Raw genomic sequence first — 20,671 nt, 5'->3', positions numbered from 1 at the left:
CGCGCCGGCAGGGGGCAGTGCCACAACCAGCCGACTGATATTTTCGTGTGACGTCAGAACCGGTGCCTCCCTGATACAATTGTGGTTGCCGACAGCTGCCGCAGGCGTATTTTGAATTCACCATAGGGCTCAGCCATTCCTAGAGGAATTCTAGGCACCTTGGAAAAAAGCGAAATCGCGCTAGGGATTTCAGCCGATCTGGCAGCTCTTCCGATGCCACTGGCGCGCCTTTTAATCCAAAGCGCCTTTTTCGTGTCTCATGTTTGCTCGTTTATTGCGGAGGCCTATATATGCTTCAAGATGCTGGAAAAGGTTGGTGATTAATAAGTATTTCCATTTTAGGTGCATGTTCTTTGCAAGAAATACAGTTGTTGTTGCTGTTGTTGTGGGTTAGGGCGCAAGAAATACAGGTATATGTCAAGTTTAGGTCCTAACTATAACTGTGACGCTGTTGATACAAATCTGTAACAGCAAAAAAATTATGTTTTAGGTTACGTTAGGCTGTAAGTTTTAGGTTGCATTGTAGGTTTGTAGGTAGTAGATTGGTAGGTTATAGGTGAAAAGGTAAGGTTAGTTCAGGTTTGATTATGTTTTTCTTTTAGTTACGAGACATATAAGTATCATTTTTGGATTCAGGATGTCAAATAATGGTCGGAAACACTAAATTCAAAATTAACTAATTTTGAAGCGGGGACCTCCATGTGTACCGGCCAAATAATGTAAGAATATGAAAAAATTATCCATGAAATCTGCTTAGGACTTAAACTTGACATTTACCCACATGGCTATAGGTATCACCAGCAGAATTATAATCTTTACATAGGTAATTTTTAAGAAATGCTGTAAGTGAAGATTATGAGTCGTGTAACCATTGTTACTATATTGATATTAAATATTGAATAGGTACAAGTCCGCCACTAACTTTATGGAACATTCCTTCTTCCAACAGGATCACTTCCAAGTAATCTGGAAGGCTGATGCCAAGTACATCTTGTGCGAGAAGCTTGATATGATTCCTGACCTGGAACCGGTGAGCATCAAATATAGCAATTTGCTTAAAGCAATAGCAATTGCCGATGATGGCAATTTCAATTTGCAGTAACACATATTATATGTAATTGGTTTGAGCCATGTTGCAATCATTTCATGAATGAAAACTTCCATTTTTAAAATGGAACTATCAACTTTCCCCACAGGCTTCGGTAACAAAGTTTTATCAATTGTGAATGACAATATTATTGGTATGAGTGGTGTGTGCGGTGATCTGTATTTGAATATAACGCGTCTTGTCACTAAGTATTTGTCATCTGCATTATAGCTGACTATTACGGTAATACGATCGTGCATTGGTCCCAGACAAGAATACCCCAGTGAGACCTTGCATTATTTCGTTTCAGGAGTTGATGGAGGGCACCACTGTGGCCTACCGATGTCCGGCGTCAAAGGAATCGGCCCTGCAGTGGATTCAGCTGTACCAAGAGGCCGCCAACATCACCCTGACGACGTACGACTCCATGTCGAATGGCCAAAGGGTGGTGTACTGGGTGAGAGCTTTAGTTTATGAAATACCAGTTTGGGCTCGCCGTGTAAAGCTCGGCAGGGGGGTACTTTTGCCCGAGCACTCGACCTGGGCCCGCCAATGGAAAATTCTGCTGGTGCAGAGCCTCCTGAGGGTTCAGCAAAGACCCGCCGTATGAAAGCCTGTCGGGGTCTACTGACAGAGGGCCCGGCGGCCTGGGCTGGCTGCATGAATCCCCAGCTTGATGCCGCGTACTGAGGACCAGTCATCCAGCCGTCATACCGGGTGTCTCGGAGGACTGGACGGGCACCTACCAGCGGGCCCGCTAGATTTCGGGAGGGTCAGCTGACCCCTTTGTCCCCCTGACTCCTCCCTGGGTGCGCCACTGCACCCAGTAACTTTTACTCTTTTATATCGCAGGAAGGTGCGGGTTAATGAAACACCATGATCAGGGTCAGTTAAAAAGGTAACGTTTTTAAATCGAGAAACTTTCATCCTCATTTAAATGACGGACTAATGAGTGGCAATTGATTTCATCACTTTTGTTAATGTTGTCAATTTTTTTTTTCAGGCCAGGCTTCGTTGTCACCACGACGTCCCAGAAAAGCCGAGTCGTCCGAGGAAAAACCAATCCGCCAAGGACACCGGGTGCCCCCTGCGCCTGAAAGTGACTGTCGCCAACATTCCAAAACGGCAAGTTTCTCACCGTCTTTTGTCATTGGCACCTTTTACCAGGGCTGCGGAGTCGACCCAACTTTAGCCAACTCCGACTCCGACTCCGGCCTCACAAAATCGACTCTGACTCCGACTCCGACCTATTAGTTCTGGAAAGCATTTATTTGGTCCTTTGGTTCACCGAACCAGTGCAGAGACGTGAACTTCGGGAGAAAAGAAAAGGCTGATCAAAATCGTAGGTCGATTTTGTTGTCTGACCACTTTGGATCATCGGGATAATTGCCATTTTGCTTTCACCAGACAACAATTTCACTTGATGAAAGGCGATTTTCGGACTACATGGCCGGAGTCGGTAAAATCTTATCGACTCTGGCCAAGAAAAAAGATCGACTCCGACTCCGACCAAAACTGTTGACTCCGACCGACTCCGACTCCGACTCCGCAGCCCTGCTTTTTACAAACGCCTTAGTTGATCAAACGATCAACCGCAATTGAAAAAAAAAACTACATATTTGATGAAGGAGTTCGCTGCCGAAAAGATTTCAAGTCGCTATCTTTCTTAGTTGTGCCAATCTTGGCTCAGAAAACTAAAAACGGTGATAATCCGAAACATTTCACCTGTCGTACTGCGCTGTGGGTAGCGCGTGGCTGGACGGACGGTCTGTGACAATCTATTGATCTGTGGCTGATCTATTAGAGTGTCCGTCCGAGAGCCGTACGACGGCTGACAGAGCCTGGTGGTCGCGAACTGGTGTGGTAACCGTTACGCCCACCTGGGACGCCCGAGTCGGTACGGCACTTGCGGTGTCGTAACCGGATCGGCGGGAACCAGCAGAACGCTGTTGGACCGGCGGTGAAAGTCGGAACCGAGCACTCGCCCACCAGTGGGGCGTCTGGTCGAGCAGGTCTACCCGCTAAGGCAGCCTGAGCACGAACCAGTGGCAGGGTCCGATCAATGACCGTGGTCCGACCAGGGTGTCAGCGCAATGGCCAGTCAGAGGCGTCTTTAAGGGCGCAGAAGCCCACCTCGGTCGACTGTGGCCGGTGCAACCTAGTCAGGTCGTTTGTGTGAATCTCCGTGTTCTTCCCTCGCCTCAGAGTAGCCGCTCTTCTCCAAATGCCCGAGCCGTTTTCTATGTGTATTTGTCTTGTAGCGAACAGCAGAGTCGAGAAACGAATTGACAATGTCGCCGAAAGCCGCGGTCATATGCTGGCCGTCCCTAGTACTACCAATATGCCCGCAGGCGCGGCGAGAGACAAGCTCAACGTATGAGTCACCGTCCGGCTGCCGGGAGAGCCCCTACCGTGACCTTTGTTCACAGGCGTGACGTCACGACAATGGGCTCGTAAACGTACGGGCAGCGGCCGCCTCAGGGGTGCCGCCGTGACCTTTGCACGATATGTTCTAAAGCGTATGGCACAGCGGTTACTAGGAAGGTTGAGGCCAGCGGCAGGCCGGTTTACAAATAACAAACAAACTTGACGCGCAATTGACAACAGGTAACAGATTGATTAATAAAGCGGCGACAATTAATGAAAATGACAACATGAAATGACAAATCGCATAGATGATCCCTACAGTACCCGCTGATCTATTAGAGTGTCCGTCCGAGAGCCGTACGACGGCTGACAGAGCCTGGTGGTCGCGAACTGGTGTGGTAACCGTTACGCCCACCTGGGACGCCCGAGTCGGTACGGCACTTGCGGTGTCGTAACCGGATCGGCGGGAACCAGCAGAACGCTGTTGGACCGGCGGTGAAAGTCGGAACCGAGCACTCGCCCACCAGTGGGGCGTCTGGTCGAGCAGGTCTACCCGCTAAGGCAGCCTGAGCACGAACCAGTGGCAGGGTCCGATCAATGACCGTGGTCCGACCAGGGTGTCAGCGCAATGGCCAGTCAGAGGCGTCTTTAAGGGCGCAGAAGCCCACCTCGGTCGACTGTGGCCGGTGCAACCTAGTCAGGTCGTTTGTGTGAATCTCCGTGTTCTTCCCTCGCCTCAGAGTAGCCGCTCTTCTCCAAATGCCCGAGCCGTTTTCTATGTGTATTTGTCTTGTAGCGAACAGCAGAGTCGAGAAACGAATTGACAATGTCGCCGAAAGCCGCGGTCATATGCTGGCCGTCCCTAGTACTACCAATATGCCCGCAGGCGCGGCGAGAGACAAGCTCAACGTATGAGTCACCGTCCGGCTGCCGGGAGAGCCCCTACCGTGACCTTTGTTCACAGGCGTGACGTCACGACAATGGGCTCGTAAACGTACGGGCAGCGGCCGCCTCAGGGGTGCCGCCGTGACCTTTGCACGATATGTTCTAAAGCGTATGGCACAGCGGTTACTAGGAAGGTTGAGGCCAGCGGCAGGCCGGTTTACAAATAACAAACAAACTTGACGCGCAATTGACAACAGGTAACAGATTGATTAATAAAGCGGCGACAATTAATGAAAATGACAACATGAAATGACAAATCGCATAGATGATCCCTACAGTACCCCCTCGCCAGACATGTCGCGGACAAAAGTGACATGGCGATATCTTACCGGAGGTCGTATGACGCGGCCGGAGCGGGTCGTCCGTAGTATCGGCTGAGGCTGCAATGGTGCAGCGTCAGCCCGAGCGACGGCTGCAGGGCGATTTGGTGCGTCACCGTAGATCAGAAGCTCCGGGCCGCTGGGCTCATTGCTGAGCGGTGGCGCGGCCGGCGGGCCGCTGGACTGAGTACCGTGCGGCTGCACAGTCGGCAGGTCAGGCTGTCGATGACCGGATTCATCTGGCGTCTCCAGGAAGGCGGCCTTACACCGGTCGATGCTGATGACTTCCTTTTTCTGTCGACGGTCGATGGTGATGGTTTTGGTGGTCCTTTCGGTAACCGGGAACGGTCCGTCGTATGGAGCGTCCAGCGGGTAGCGGTGACAGTCCCTGCGCACGAAGACGTGTGTCGCCGTCTGGAGTGCCGTCGGGACGTACGTGGCGCGCTGGACCGGACGTGGGAGTGTCGGCCGCACCTGAGACATGGCGCGCTTCAGATCTTGTACGAAACCGGCCGGTGATGCTGCTGAGGCTTGGCTGCTGATGAAGAACTCACCAGGAAGCCGCAGTGTGGTGTTGCCGGTATTGCTGCTGTTGCCTCTGCTGCTGCTGCTGCTGCTGTTGCTGCTGCTGTTGCTGCTGCTGCTGCTGCTGCTGCTGCTGCTGCTGCTGCTGTTGCCGCTGTTGCTGCTCCTGGACGGTCGAATGGTGCCTTGCTGGAGCATCTTGTTGAACTCGGCACGTGCGATTTGAAGGCGCTCCAGCGGGAGGCGTCGTGGCCGCTGGTACACCGGTGGACCCTTGGTGACGATGTGGTGCGTCACGTTGTGCTTCACCGGTGTTGGTCCAGGTTTTGGTGAGGTCACATCCGGGTACCGGGCGAGGACAGCTGCGAAGCGAGCAGCAGCCTGCTCCCGGACGAGACGCACTCCGATGGAGCACAGCCTTGACCGCTCGGCGCTGGCGCAGACGGTGCCGTCCCGCAGGAGACGCTGGTTGGCAACGTCCACGACGAGGTGATGCGCGGCCAGGAAGTCGGTGCCCAAGATGGGTGTGGTGACGTCAGTGACGAAGAATCGATGTTTCAGGCGGTGCTGCTGACTCAAGGTGACGTCCAGCAGGCAGGTGCCGTGCACCGCGATCGGTGAGCCGTTTGCCGCGACGAGCTGCTGGCCGACAGGAGCAGGGGTCAGCGTAGACCCGTTGGGCAGGCAGCGGCGAGGCAGCACGCTGACCTGCGCCCCGGTGTCGACTAGAAATTGCCGGTTCGTCTCCGTGTCCCTCACGAAGAGGAGTGGCGCGGCGGGAGGGGCGCCCGTGCTTTGCGCCATCAGCACGGGGCGCCTCAGTTTTCCGAGGCGATCCAGGAGCACGGCAGCTTGCATCGGCGCGCTTGGGCGCCGAATCGCTGGTGGTACCAACACAGCGTGTCGTCGTGCGGCGGCGTTGAAGGACGAGCCGGTGACGGGCGGCGTGACTGGCGAGACGCCTGGCGCGGCCGGGAACGGCTGCGGTCGCGTCGCACGGCGTCCTCGAGTCGTCGGTTGCTGGCCTCCAGGCGCTCCATCTTAGCGACCAGGGAGGCGATGACGGTGTCCAGCGCAGGGGTTGCAGCTGGCGCTGGGGCTGTCACTGCAGCAGCGATGGGCGGTGCCGGCTGTGTGTACGGCTGTGCCGCGATCGCTGATAGCCGTGGGTCGGGTCCGCTAGCTTCCAGGTACCGGTCGGCCGCTTCTGCCAGTGCGTCAAGCGTGCTGTCGGCTGGCAGGAGGGCGAGGGCAGCACGGACGGGCTGCGGTAGCCGTTGTTGAAATAGGGTACGGAAGAGCTCCGTATCAACCGGGGCGTCCCCGGCTGCGGCAAGCTCGTTGCGCATTGAGCGTAACAGCGCCGTCGGCTTCTGATCGCCGAGCTGCTGGCGGCCGAGCAGGGCTTGTAGTCGGTCGGCGCGTGACTGTGCCAGGCGGGCTTGGAGCGCTGCACACAGCACGTCAAAAGACCGAGATGACCGGATGACGTCCTTGACCTGGACGGCGATGTTGGCGGGGAGGTTTGCGACGAGGAGCTTAAACCTCAGCTCGTCGGAGTCGACCCCGCTGACGTCGAAAGCGCACTGCACCTGCAGTAGCCACAGGTCGGGCTCTTCCGGAGAGTATGGTGGTAGCCGGAAGCTAGCCATGGGCCGATGAGTTGACTCGGAGGCTGAAGCTGGAACGCTGGCTGGGTCTTGAGCTGCGGCGCCGGACTGTGCGCTGTCCGCCGGCATGACGAGAGGCTAAGGTCGAACAACGGAGATCACGTCGGGGTCACCAATTGTCGTACTGCGCTGTGGGTAGCGCGTGGCTGGACGGACGGTCTGTGACAATCTATTGATCTGTGGCTGATCTATTAGAGTGTCCGTCCGAGAGCCGTTCGACGGCTGACAGAGCCTGGTGGTCGCGAACTGGTGTGGTAACCGTTACGCCCACCTGGGACGCCCGAGTCGGTACGGCACTTGCGGTGTCGTAACCGGATCGGCGGGAACCAGCAGAACGCTGTTGGACCGGCGGTGAAAGTCGGAACCGAGCACTCGCCCACCAGTGGGGCGTCTGGTCGAGCAGGTCTACCCGCTAAGGCAGCCTGAGCACGAACCAGTGGCAGGGTCCGATCAATGACCGTGGTCCGACCAGGGTGTCAGCGCAATGGCCAGTCAGAGGCGTCTTTAAGGGCGCAGAAGCCCACCTCGGTCGACTGTGGCCGGTGCAACCTAGTCAGGTCGTTTGTGTGAATCTCCGTGTTCTTCCCTCGCCTCAGAGTAGCCGCTCTTCTCCAAATGCCCGAGCCGTTTTCTATGTGTATTTGTCTTGTAGCGAACAGCAGAGTCGAGAAACGAATTGACAATGTCGCCGAAAGCCGCGGTCATATGCTGGCCGTCCCTAGTACTACCAATATGCCCGCAGGCGCGGCGAGAGACAAGCTCAACGTATGAGTCACCGTCCGGCTGCCGGGAGAGCCCCTACCGTGACCTTTGTTCACAGGCGTGACGTCACGACAATGGGCTCGTAAACGTACGGGCAGCGGCCGCCTCAGGGGTGCCGCCGTGACCTTTGCACGATATGTTCTAAAGCGTATGGCACAGCGGTTACTAGGAAGGTTGAGGACAGATTGATTAAGGCTGGCAATGAGCCAGATCTTTCGTTTTACTTTACTTTACTGTCAGCTATTTAATTCTGACCCAAGCAAGAGAGAGAAGCAAACTTTACTTTAATTCGGCTCATGTGGCGTCCGATTAACAAGGCAAGGGTGTCCAGAAAGGGGTAGAATATTCATACTTGCTGCTGTAAATCTTGCTGCTGATGGTGTGAGGTGTTGCAATGTGTGATGTTTGTTGTGGGATGTATTTACCAGGAAAAGTCCTAACTAGAAAAAACCTGGTGCCTAAGTCAAGGGGCAAAAACTGTCGAGTACAGTAAAAATCCCCGCAATAGTTACGTTACGTTATATCTCTAATGTGGACAGTGAAAGTGTGATTGCGCAGGCTGTTCGCAGGGATCGGCCAAAATAAAAACCGGCCTACCGAGTGAGACAGCCAGCGGGTTATGGCAGCCGGTGTGACCCGGGTGCCCCAGTCATGTCCCGCCCGTCTCAGGGGTACAACTTTGACTGGAATTTGGTGGCTCTGGAGGAGTAGCCGTGAGGCATAGCTCGACTCCTAGGCAGCGATGTTGGTAGGGCTAGTGGTTACCCGTTGGAGGAATTCTCTGAAGGAAGATACGGCGTCCGTGGTGAGGGGGTCCGTCAAAATAGAAGCCAGCCACGGCTGCCCTGTACGCTTTGGATTCTGGGCGAAGGTCAAGGTCGTATAGTCGGATTTCATGGTCAAACCAGTAGAGGGTGGAGGGAGGGTAGGAAAGTCGCCTGCCGCTGGCGTACTCAAACTTCAGCGACCCGATGTCAGGTGGAGGGATCTCACCCCTGGGACGTCTCTTCGGGATCAGGTCTGGATCGGGATCGTCGGTGTCGTTTCGGGGGCTGTCAGGCTGGAAGCTCGCCGTGTAGCCTCGGGTGAACGGCCTGCTTCGAGAGCAGCCGAAGTCGTCGGGGTCCGTGGTTGGTGTCGGTGAGTCGGGGGTGTCAGTCTGGACTTCGGCAGAGACCAGTCGGGCGGGTCGAGTTTGAGAGGTCGAGTCGAAGGTGGTCAGTTTGGTCGTTTGGGTGCTGGCGTCGGTCGTCTGAGAGCTGGCTGTCTCGGTCTGGGTCTGAACAGGGACTGCGGTCGCCTTAGGGGCCATGACCTCACCATCTGTCTGGACAGAGGCGTCTGTGCGAGCCGGAGGGGGCTGCATCGTTCGGTGCTGACTCTCAAGTGGAGGCCAAGCTGTGGAGTTGAGCGGCGGGGGTTGGAATGGCGCTCGCTCTCGAGTGTCTCGTTTGGTGGTTTTCCAGACGGGGCAGCTGTTTCGGTCCCATGCTGGGTGTGGACCAGAGCAGAGAGGGCACTTTGGGACCGAGGTACAGTCACCTGTGGGGTGGCTGTCCCTGGCAGAGCACTGCCCGCAGACTGTCTCTTTTCGTCGGCAAGAGCGCATGGAGTGGCCTAGCTTCCAGCACCTACGGCATTGCCTTGGCAGCTGGATCCAGGGTCGAACAGGGACGGAGAGGTACCCGCAGAGGAGCTTTCTTGGGAGATCGAGTCCTTTAAAGCGAAGTCGAATCAGGGGGTTTGGAGTTCGGTCCTTGGATTTGAGCCTCTGCACCTCGATAACACCCTGCGGGGCTAGTTCGGTGAGGAGCTCTTCGTCAGAGAGGTCGCTGAGGTCCGGACAGTGAATGAGACCCTGCGATGACATCAGGTTGGTTGCAAGAACAGCCGAAACAGGTTTTCCGAGCATGGTTTGGCAGGAGAGAAGGGCAGAGCTTTGGTCTTTGTTGAAGGTCGAGATGAGAATTTTGCCAGATCCGAGTTGTTTGGTTTTTTCGACTTCCGAGTCACAGATCGAGCGGATTTCCCTGATGATGGCGAACGGGTTCCCTCGCAGTGGAGTGCCATCAGGCCGGCTCATCAGGATGAGAGCGCGGCCTTCTGGTGGGTCAAGGTCGGGTGGGAGACGCGCCCCTGGAGGCGGTCCGGTCGAGTCCATGGCCATGATCGGGGTCTGTTACAGGCAAAGATAAATAGTCCGGTTCGTTATCACCGCTAGGTTTCCAGTAATTTCCCCTTCCCTGGCGGTTGCCTTAGGCATGCCGGGAAGACAAAATTAAAAAAAAAAAAAAAAAAAAGATTGATTAATAAAGCGGCGACAATTAATGAAAATGACAACATGAAATGACAAATCGCATAGATGATCCCTACAACCTCGCTCGTTCCTTGCCTCAAAAGGTTTCTTGCTGGTACCCTATAAAAGTGCGTGGAAGGAGCGGAATTTCTTCTGAATAACACCATCGTCTCGTGTTTTTTTATATTTGTTGACGAATCCTCCCTTTCCAGGAATAGGTCTACAGACCCATGCGCGGCTTACGAGCTACGGGTGACATGTAACAAGAAGCCCCACAACCACGCCGTGGACAACGCTGCCGCTCTGAGACATCGACGCGTCTCTGAGCTGACGAAGGCCCGGCTGATGGAGCTGTTCCAGCACCACCACTCGCCCTCCACGGCGCTGGAGACCCTGAAACTACAGCTTCAGGAGGAGCATGGGAGCGCCTACCCGTCGGTGGCCGCAGACCGAGCCATTGTCCCAGATCGGATGGCCGTCTACTAGTAAGTTTTTAACAGCTTGATGCAAAGCCACACTGCCACAAGTTAGCAAGTCTGTAGGGACAGTATCTGAAATAATAAGACTTTCCCTATAAAGTTACACATGATTCTCATATATGAGATGCAATTGATCGTTACACGGAGCAGAGATGATAGGGCTACTCAGAAAAGAAGGCCGCATGTCTGGGATATGTGGTTGCGATCCGAGACTGATCTGGCCATTGACAATTTTTGGGTCCCCTATTGCAATCTGCCTGTTTTCGTGTCACATCCAGTTCTAATGTTATCTATGAATTGTGTTGTGCTAAAAACTCGCAACATTTTACGCTGCGATAAATGCACTCTGGTTTAGTAAAAGCTATCGATAATCATATTACGTACGCCTATGTGTCAGGGTCATTTCCGTTTTCCTGCTTTTCGTGAAAAACCTGAAGGGGAATGGCGTCTAGACGCCCCCCTTCCGGCCCAGCGCAGGTTAACATTATTTTCACCTTGGATTTGTGTAATTCAATGCGCTGAGGGGTAAGCTATATTTTGATTAGGACGAATCAGGAACAAGTGGGACAGCTGAAGCTTAACCATAAGTACACTGTTATGCAATCGGTATTTTATCACAAAATGAAACTGACCACCACTTGCAGCTGGAAGTCAATTGACAATGCAATGTGTTTTCAGCCTGTACTACAAGCACTGTCGGGAGCGTTACCCAGCCTCGACCCAGGAGGAGACCATGGTGTAGTGCACCGCCGCACGTTCTCCGACGCGGCGCGGCACTACCGCCGCTGGCGACTGGCGAGCGCTCCGACGCGGGGCGGCGCCACCGTCGACCTCACGTGGCGCTGCTGTCGCAGCTGACGCGAGGCGCAGGTTCAGCGATATCCGCCAGATGGCTCTGCTCCACTTGTTCATTTTCTATGTCCGATTTATTAATGTTTTAGAAATGTATGTTCGTGTGTATGTATCACAATGTTCATCGTCGTGTGGGCATTCACGCACTCTTCTAGAAAGTATCTCTCGCTCTGATATACGTTTTCTCACTGCTTTGTACTGTCCTTAACTTTGCCAAAACGAACTATGGTTTCATCGTTGTGTTCACTACATAGCTTGCTCATGCTGTTTCAAATACATCGCTATCCTTGGCCGATCTAAGTGTTTGGGGGAGACGGCTCCACATCAGGGAACTTCCCAGCCCGTCGTTGTGTGGAATCCCAAGTTGCGAATCCCAAACACTGGAACGGCTTCATCCGGCTTAGAGCACGACACGCCACGGTACCAGCCACAAATGGTGACCCCGACGTGATCGGTAGCTCAAGAAGTCATCGTCTCCGCCTCGGCAAGAAGAGGTCATCTTTGACCTGGCCTCCCCATCGCCTCGGCAAGAATGGGTGATCTTCACCCGGCTTCCGCTGCCGCGAACAGTGAATAGTGCGCTGGTGACGTGGCCTAGCCTCAGCGCAGCGAGCGCCAACGCAGGGCAGCGCAGCGAGCGCCAACGCAGTGCAGCGCAGCGAGCGCCAACGTAGTGCAGCGCAGCGAGCGCCAGCACGGTGAGCGCGGCGAGCGCCTAGTGATTACCGACAGTCTTTCAGTGTGCCTCTAGTGTTAGTGTTTGCTGTATATAGTGACTATGCCGTCACCCATCGAGCCGGAGAGTGCCGCCCAGGACGCGCCGACGCGGCCATTCGCGTCGTTCCGGCTGCCGGCCTACGCACCTGAAGAAGCCGAGCTCTGGCTGGTGCAGGTCGAGTGTGCCTTCGCCGTCGCCGGCATCACGGATGACCACGACAAGTTCCGGCTGCTGGTGGCCAACCTGCCTGTGCATGTCGCTTCACAAGTTCGAGACGTGATAACAGCCGAGACCGGCTCGTTCTCAGAACTAAAAGGGGCCCTGAGCACGCGCCTGGCCCAGTCGCGCGCCTCACGCCTCGAGGCACTCCTCCGCGACCACCAGCTGGGCGACAGGAGACCCACGCAGCTGTTGCGCAGCATGCAGCACATGCTGGGCAGCGCGGGCCACGACCTCGGCCTTCTCAGGACGCTGTTCCTGCAGCGCCTGCCGCCGACGACCCGCGCCGCCCTCGCGCTGCTGCCGGAGGACACTGGTATTGACGACCTGGCCAGTGCGGCCGACCGATTCCAGGAGGCCTCTGGCGGTGCCGCCGTGACTGCTGTCTGCACGCCGACGGCCGGCGTCGCTGCCGCCTGTGGCCCGCCGGCCGGCCCTGGGGTCACGCTCGCCCCGCCGGCCAGCGCAGTGGCCGCCGCCGGACCGCCCGCCGCCTGCGGGTGCGGTAACTCCGGCATGGCCGCTGCCGTCACCGCCCTCACCGCTGCGGTAGCACGCATCGAGGCCGTGTTCCAGCGGGGCGGTGCCGACGCTACTCGGCGTGGCCGCTCCCGCTCCCGTCCGCGCCGACCCGCACCTGCCTCGTCTGGCAGTTCTCAACCGGCATCGGTGACACCTGATGAAGGGTACTGCTGGTACCACCAGAAGTACGGCGCGGAGGCCCACCGCTGCAGACCGCCGTGCTCCTGGTCGGGAAACTAGCCCGCCTGTCCGCGCTAGCGCCAGCGGAGACGGGCCGGCCAACACTGGCGCCCCTCTTCGATGTCACCGACCTTGCCCGGAACTGGCGGTTCCTCGTCGACACCGGCGCACAGGTGAGTGTCGTCCCACCACGAGTCGTGGCCGACGGCACCACTGTGCAGCAGCCCGACGCGCCTCGACTGGAAGCAGCCAACGGCACAGAGATCAAGCTCCATGGCGTTATTTCGACTTCGGTGCGTTTCGGAACAGTGGACTACCCGTGGACATTCATGGTCGCCGACGTATCGATGCCGATCTTGGGAGCGGACTTTCTCGCCCATCATCGTCTGCTGGTGGACATGCGCCATCAGCTCCTCCAGGCTGAACACGGCACGACGTGCGCCGTGGGCACCCGAGCCGACATCGGCTCCGTCGGTGTGCGCATGTGCGCGGCGCCCACTCTCGCAGACTTGTTTAAAGAGTTCCCTCGAGTGACAGCCACATCTGCGCAACTCCTGCCCGTACGCCATAACGTCACTCACCACATCGTGACACGTGGACCTCCTCGTGTAGGGCACCCTCGGCGTTTGCCGCCCGACCGCCTCCGCATCGCCCGTCAGGAGTTCGACAAGCTGATCAGCCTCGGGGTCGCCCGCCCATCCAAGAGCAGCTGGGCGTCGCCCCTCCACATGGAGCCCAAGAAGGAGCCCGGACAGTGGCGCCCGTGCGGCGACTACCGCGCCCTGAACGCCGCCACCGTCCCGGACCGGTATCCCATACCGTTCCTACAGGACTTCTCCGCGAACCTGCACGGCTGTACCATCTTCTCGAAGATCGACCTCGTCCGCGCGTACCATCAGATCCCGGTCGAACCCGCTGACATCCCGAAGACGGCCATCGTCACACCGTTCGGGCTATTCGAGATGCAGCGGATGAGCTTCGGTCTTCGCAACGCCAGTCAGACATTCCAGCGCTTCATGGACGAGGTGATGCGCGGGCTGACGTGCTGCTACGTGTACATCGACGACATCCTCATCGCCAGCACGTCCGTCGAGCAGCACCGCCGTCACCTCCGTCAGGTACTGGAACGTCTCGACAAGTTCGGCGTCACGATCAACCCAAAGAAGTGCGCGCTGGGCGTCAACCGTATCAGCTTCCTTGGTCACGATGTGTCCCCGGACGGCATCGCCCCGCTGCCGGAGAAGGTCGCCGCAGTCCAGGAGTTTCCGCAGCCGACCACGCAACGCCAACTGCGTAGGTTCATCGGCCTGGTGACCTACTATCACCGGTTCCTGCCTGGTGCTGCCGGCCTCCTCCGACCACTTCACCACCTGCTGGACCAGAAACGCAAACGCGCGGCGCCGGTGGAGTGGACGCCAACCGCTGAGGACGCCTTCCAACGCGTGAAGGCTGCCCTGGCTCAGGCCACGCAGCTCGCGCACCCCACTCCCGGCGCAGCGCTGAGTCTGCAGGTCGATGCCTCTGACACCGGCGTCGGCGCTGTCCTGCAGCAACACTCGCACGGGACCTGGACGCCGCTGGCTTTCTTCTCGAAGTCACTCCAACCAGCAGAGACACGCTACAGCACCTTCGGCCGCGAACTGCTCGGGGCGTATCTGGCGGTCAAGCACTTCCGGCACACTCTGGAAGGCCGCCAGTTCGCCATCTTCACCGACCACAAGGCCCTCGTGTCGGCAGTCTCGTCCGGGTCAGCCAGCTACTCGCCGAGGGAGATCCGGCACCTGGACTTCATCTCCCAGTTCACCACCGACATCAGGCACGTACCTGGGAAAGAAAACGCAGCTGCGGACGCTCTGAGTCGAACAGTGGCGATGCTCTCAGCACCGTGCCCGCCAGTCGACGACTTCGACGAGCTCGCAGCCTGCCAGCAAGAGGACGAGGAGCTGGCGCGCTTCCGCTCGACAGAGCACGGGCTCAAACTCAGAGACGCCCGGCTCCCCAGCGGCCGCACGCTGGTCATCGACGAGTCCCAGGGTGTACCGCGGCCGTGGATCCCGGCACCGCTCCGGCGCGCCTACTTCCGGCACGTGCACGATCTGGCCCACCCGGGAGTGCGCGCCACCGTCGACCTGGTCACGCGGCGTTTCGTGTGGCCGTCGGTGAAGAAGGACGCCGCACTCTGGGCGCGCACCTGCGTCCCGTGCCAGCGCACCAAAGTCCACCGGCACACGACAACGCCGCCCGCCTCGTTCCCGCCACCTGCCGACAGGTTTCGACAAGTGCACGCCGACCTGGTCGGCCCGCTGCCGCCGTCTGAGGGCTACTCGTATCTTCTGACGGTGGTGGACCGGTACAGCCGCTGGCCGGAGGCGATCCCGCTGCGTGGCATCACGGCGCGAGAGGTCGCCCGGGCGCTGATCTCCGGCTGGATCTCTCGGTTCGGCGTCCCGGACGAGATCATCACCGACCGGGGCAGCCAATTCGAGTCGGCGCTCTGGGCTGAGCTGTCCACTCTCCTGGGCTGCGCGCGGCGCCGGACCACCGCGGGGGACGTTCGCAGTGCCGTCTCTAGGGGGAGGGTGATGTAGTGCACCGCCGCACGTTCTCCGACGCGGCGCGGCACTACCGCCGCTGGCGACTGGCGAGCGCTCCGACGCGGGGCGGCGCCACCGTCGACCTCACGTGGCGCTGCTGTCGCAGCTGACGCGAGGCGCAGGTTCAGCGATATCCGCCAGATGGCTCTGCTCCACTTGTTCATTTTCTATGTCCGATTTATTAATGTTTTAGAAATGTATGTTCGTGTGTATGTATCACAATGTTCATCGTCGTGTGGGCATTCACGCACTCTTCTAGAAAGTATCTCTCGCTCTGATATACGTTTTCTCACTGCTTTGTACTGTCCTTAACTTTGCCAAAACGAACTATGGTTTCATCGTTGTGTTCACTACATAGCTTGCTCATGCTGTTTCAAATACATCGCTATCCTTGGCCGATCTAAGTGTTTGGGGGAGACGGCTCCACATCAGGGAACTTCCCAGCCCGTCGTTGTGTGGAATCCCAAGTTGCGAATCCCAAACACTGGAACGGCTTCATCCGGCTTAGAGCACGACACGCCACGGTACCAGCCACAATGGACCTCATCCGCCACATGAAGGACGTCCGCACGGCGGTCTCAGTCGAGGACGGCGAGACGGTGATCGCGGCGGTGACGCCGCTGATGGAGCGCGTCCACACGCTCCCCGACGCGGGAGAGGTGGTCTTCGTCGACGCCTCAGGAGGGATGGACCGGCACGGCCAGCGCGTCTTCCTGCTGATGTGCTGGAGCCCGGCCGGTGGTCTGCCTCTCGGTGTCATCGTCTCCACCTCGGAGACCGAGGCCGTGGTGGACAAAGCCTTCCGGCTGCTCGTCGGGATTTTACCAGACGGTACGATATACCTACATTTGCCATGAATTCCCATATCTGGCGGCTAAACTCTGAATTGTCCAGTCAGTTGTGCATTGGTGTATAAAATCCAATATCGTGTTTGACCGAGAATGCTTCTTTGACAGGCGCCTTTGGCGGGCGTGGAAGGCGCGGCCCTCTGTGCTTCATGACGGACGACTGTCAGGCCGAGCGGAACGCGCTGTCGGCGGTGTGGCCTGAGGCGCGGCTCCTGCTGTGCACGTTTCACGTGCTGCAGGCCGTCTGGCGATGGCTTCACAACGGCAAACATGGCATCGACAAGCAAGTGAGTAGTTTCTACTGGGAATGAATTTCCGTTCATTTTTGTCTAATTACCCCTTTTTGAGAAACACAGAGAGAGAGAGAGAGAGAGAGAGAGGGAGAGAGAGGGAGGCAGAGAAAGAGACAGAGACATAGAGAGAGGGAGGGAGAGAGAGAGAGAGAGAGAGAGAGAGAGAGAGAGAGAGAGAGAGAGAGAGAGAGAGAGAGAGAGAGAGAGAGAAAGAGAGAGAAAGAGAGAGAAAGAGAGAGAGAGAGAGAGAGAGAGAGAGAGAGAGAGAGAGAGAGAGAGAGAGAGAGAGAGAGAGAGAGAGAGAGAGAGAGAGAGAGAGAGAGAGAGAGAGAGAGAGAGAGAGAGAGGCAGGCAGACAGCTGGGCAGAGGCAGGCATAGGCAGGCAGTCAGGCATAGACTAGACAGGCATAGGCTGGCAGTCAGGAATAGACATGCAGTGATACTGGTCTAAAAGCTGTAAAAGAACGTAAATGAGTTTGATTAATTTCATCTCAAACACCCCCTATATTTACATTTACCTTCACCCTTCACCCTTCACCCCTCCCGCCTCCCACACTCGGATACCAGTTAAATTGTGCATTTTCTTCCAGCACAGGCAGGCTATCATGGCACTAGCCAAACAGCTCGTGTACGCCAACAATGAGGCGGAGATAGCGACGACGATGGAGCTGGTGGCTACCGAGTGGGGCGAGCGCTACCCACTGCTGGACCAGTACCTGCAGGGTTTCGCTGCCCGCCGTCAAGAGTGGGCGCTGTGTCTCCGCACGGATGTCCCCACCCGGGGACACAACACGAACAACATCGTAGAGTCCGCCTTCAGAGTCCTCAAAGACTCTGTCCTCTACAGGTCAGTCTTTATTCATATGTTTCACCTAATTGCGGTTCAATAAATAAAACAGTTAACCTGGCGTTCATAGACAAACCTGTCTTTTAACTAAAGTTGATTGTAAAACTGTTTCGGTGACCGGAGGTATTGCGATAGATTCATTACTATTTTAAAATATTTCAAGTTGTAAGGTTGCCCAAAAGTGGCAAATGTTGAAGAAATGTCAAAGTTGCAGTTACAGACAAATTCCAATTAATAAAGACAAATAATTGGAAAAAAAGCCAAAGCAGGGGAGTAGTTTTCCTTTCAATATAGGTCGGAGGGCTGAGAGTTAGCCGGTAAAATGTTCTCGAAAACACCATCAAAATCCCTAGGACTGTGCAATTCTCCCCAGTGTCTGCCAAAGTTCAGAGCCTGAAGCCCCCGAAACGGAATTGGACCATACATCCCTTCGTCAAAGACGTTAATTACTAACTTGTGACTTTCATGGATTAACACGGATTAACTTGTGAATATCACGGTTTTACATTTCTGTTAACCCTACATGTGGAAGAAAAACAAACTTTCGCATTTCGGGTAGGTTGTGAAATTGTTAGTTGTGCTTTTGGCTGCTCTTCTGAAAGCCTTATTGTGTCCATACGATGGCAGTCTACCGTTAATTATAGCTGCAAAGAAATTGTTGAAATATTCGCTTGACACGCGCTGTTTTTCCAGGACTCGGGCGTTCAACCTGCTGCAGCTGTTTGATTTCGTCACGGTCCAGCTCAGCAAGCACTACGCCAGGAGGGCGTGCGACGTGGCCAACGGCCGGCAGCGGGCGGCACCGGTCCGCGGCGGCACCAGCCAAGAAACGGGCACTGTGACGCAGGTATTTTGCATGACACGAGAACTGATTGAGGTCACATAAGACAGCTCGTTTTCCAATGCTGGTCCCACCCGTACTGCCACATGGCTGTGCAAAGTGACCAATGCAATCGGCGCACCCCTAAGCACCAATAAACCACATTGCTGTGCATTCACACACAAGAGTCTGTCACTGTACCGCTGTGCCACTGTAGGGCCGCGTGGTGTTGGCGCTGTGTGCCACATCTCGTGACTCGTTTCGCGTTTTTTCTTGTTTCTTCTTTTTTCCCTTTGGGGGTCTGTTTTAAAAGGCCAAGCTGACAGTACTGGGGCGAATGAACAGGTTCGGATTTTCGTACAAGTAACCGTCCGTCAGTTTATGTTGTACAGTCTGTCTTAAAAGTCCGCGAAAAAGCAACGGTGGATCCATCAAGCCTGACCGAGGAAGGGCCTGCTCAATTTGAGTCATCAAAGCAATTGATATTCTCGTCCATTCCCCAGGTCAATTGGTTCGGTGACTTTCAAAGTAAAGCAGGCCTTTCTTCAGTAAGGCTTGATGGATCCACCGTCACTTTGCGCGGTACTTTTAAGACAGACTGTACATACGAATTTTACAGGATTTTATGTGTTGCCCCTCCCACAGGTGACGGAGTTCACCTATCAGGTGAAGTCGCTGACGTCGGTCGGCATCACCTACCTGGTGGACCTGAACGTCGGCGCCTGCACCTGCAGGATGAACCGGCGGACTGGCGGCTGCAAACACCTCCGAGCCGTGCGGCAGCAGACTGGCGCTGTGCCGGAGGCGACGGCGACAAAGGAGACGCGGAGGGCCTTGATGGACATCGCCATGGGGACCAGCCAGCAGCTGCCAGGCAACTGGTTCGACCCTCTGGTCGCCGAGCCGTCCACCTCGTCACCTCCTGTCCCCACGCCCGCCAGCGCCCCCGGAGTCGCGCAGCCCCAGCCGTCGCCGAGTCCCGAGGAGTACGACGACGACGCAATGGACTTCGAGGACCCCGCCGCTGCGGCGGCGGCTGTCAGTGGAGCTGAGCAGCGACGCTCAGATGACCGGACACGCCAAACCGTGGCGTTCATCCAGGAGTGGGCAGCCTTCATGTGCGAGGCAGTCGTCCAGGACGACACCTGGGAGAGGGCTGCCGCTGCCTTTCAGCAGAGGTGGGGCCAGCTGCCCACTGCTGGCCGCCAGTCCGCTCTGCACCAGTTTGGAGGCGCGCAGGGCTGCCGGCGGAACGCCACCCAGATTCCGGTCCAGCCGACCAGCACTGCCCGTCGCACCAGCACCAACGTGCGGGGGCGCGCTCGCTGGCCCGCTGGACGGCCGTGCCGCTCCGCGCGCACCGGGGAGCACGGCTACGTGGCAGCCTCCGCCAGGCGGTCGGCGGCGCCCCACAGCCTGGCCACCTGTGTTGACCAGAACCGCCCCCTGGGGCGCTGAGTGATAGAGGTGAAGTGGGGGTGACCGGGGCAAGTTGGTGCCAGGGGGGGGGGGGGGTAAGTTGGGACGGAAGGGATATTTCCAATACTTCTCGACAGTTGGCGTTCAAACTTATTTTGTACATGAACAGTAACGCCGTCTGTTTGTCAACGTGGTGTCGGCGCGTGCTGAGGTAAGTGCTGTTAATAATCGCTACAAATGTGTTTCAAGGTACCAAAAGTGATTTTCTTGCTGTGAAAATATTCTCTTCTAGTGTCGTTGTGTGTGCCTTTTTGTTTGCCGCAGGAGTACTGCAAACGTTTGTGTTTTGTCGTTAATGCCCGCATGGATTAGCGATGATTGTTCATGTGAAACATGAATAAAAATGTGTTTAGATAAACTGTTTTTCCTAGTGTACCAACTTGCCTTAGGCCTTGGCCCAACTGACCCCCCGCCGCGGGGTAAGTTGGGACATTGGAGGATGGCCGCTTTGATCAGATATGACACCAAGACGATGCTACCATCTCTCTTATATTAAGTCTTCTTTAAAAGATAAAGAAATCAGATCTCAGTTAATAGCCAACAAATAATGATGTATAGTTATACCGAAGTTATGACGCTTCAAGCAATAACTGGCTCAACTAGCGTTAGCGGAATGACGCAAAATTAGCAGGTGACCAGTGACCACTCCCAGTTCGCTAATATGTTTGCATCATTAACATACCTTCCACTATAAGCACGGTTTCTCAATCTTAACATAAAATATAACATCTTTTCATGTAATTTGCATCTCTAATATACCCCAGTCAAACTTGCATCACTAATGTAGTGGGGGACTTCTTGGGAAGAATTAGTTTCTAGGGACTTACACATTTATGCTCATTTCCCC

General features: G+C 56.2%; 1 protein-coding gene across 1 annotated transcript; it reads left to right on the top strand.

Annotated features, from left to right (window-relative positions):
- Window positions 1-120: 120 nt before the first annotated feature.
- Window positions 121-20,178, top strand: LOC122366482. The gene is made up of 11 exons (XM_043338799.1): window positions 121-312; window positions 950-1,030; window positions 1,398-1,544; window positions 2,091-2,212; window positions 10,185-10,457; window positions 11,130-11,187; window positions 16,076-16,367; window positions 16,493-16,671; window positions 17,269-17,525; window positions 18,219-18,372; window positions 18,991-20,178. Exons 1-11 carry the CDS (start codon window positions 214-216, stop codon window positions 19,801-19,803), a joined length of 2,475 nt encoding a protein of 824 aa, XP_043194734.1. The 5' UTR covers window positions 121-213; the 3' UTR covers window positions 19,804-20,178.
- The last annotated feature ends 493 nt before the right edge of the window (window positions 20,179-20,671 follow it).

The sequence above is a fragment of the Amphibalanus amphitrite genome, unplaced genomic scaffold, assembly GCF_019059575.1.
Source record: "Amphibalanus amphitrite isolate SeventyFive unplaced genomic scaffold, NRLGWU_Aamphi_draft 000811F_arrow, whole genome shotgun sequence".
In the NCBI taxonomy this organism is placed as follows: domain Eukaryota; kingdom Metazoa; phylum Arthropoda; class Thecostraca; order Balanomorpha; family Balanidae; genus Amphibalanus; species Amphibalanus amphitrite.
Note: the sequence above shows the minus strand (reverse complement) of the source record. Positions and strands in the feature narration are given on the sequence as shown.

Coding starts and splice junctions, on each gene's coding strand:
- LOC122366482 (XM_043338799.1), top strand. CDS start 214: ATGCCACTGGCGCGCCTTTTAATCCAAAGCGCCTTTTTCGTGTCTCAT. Junction 11,188..16,075: donor CGACCCAGGAGGAGACCATG/GTGTAGTGCACC, acceptor CCAGCCACAATG/GACCTCATCCGCCACATGAA. Junction 16,672..17,268: donor AACATGGCATCGACAAGCAA/GTGAGTAGTTTC, acceptor ATTTTCTTCCAG/CACAGGCAGGCTATCATGGC.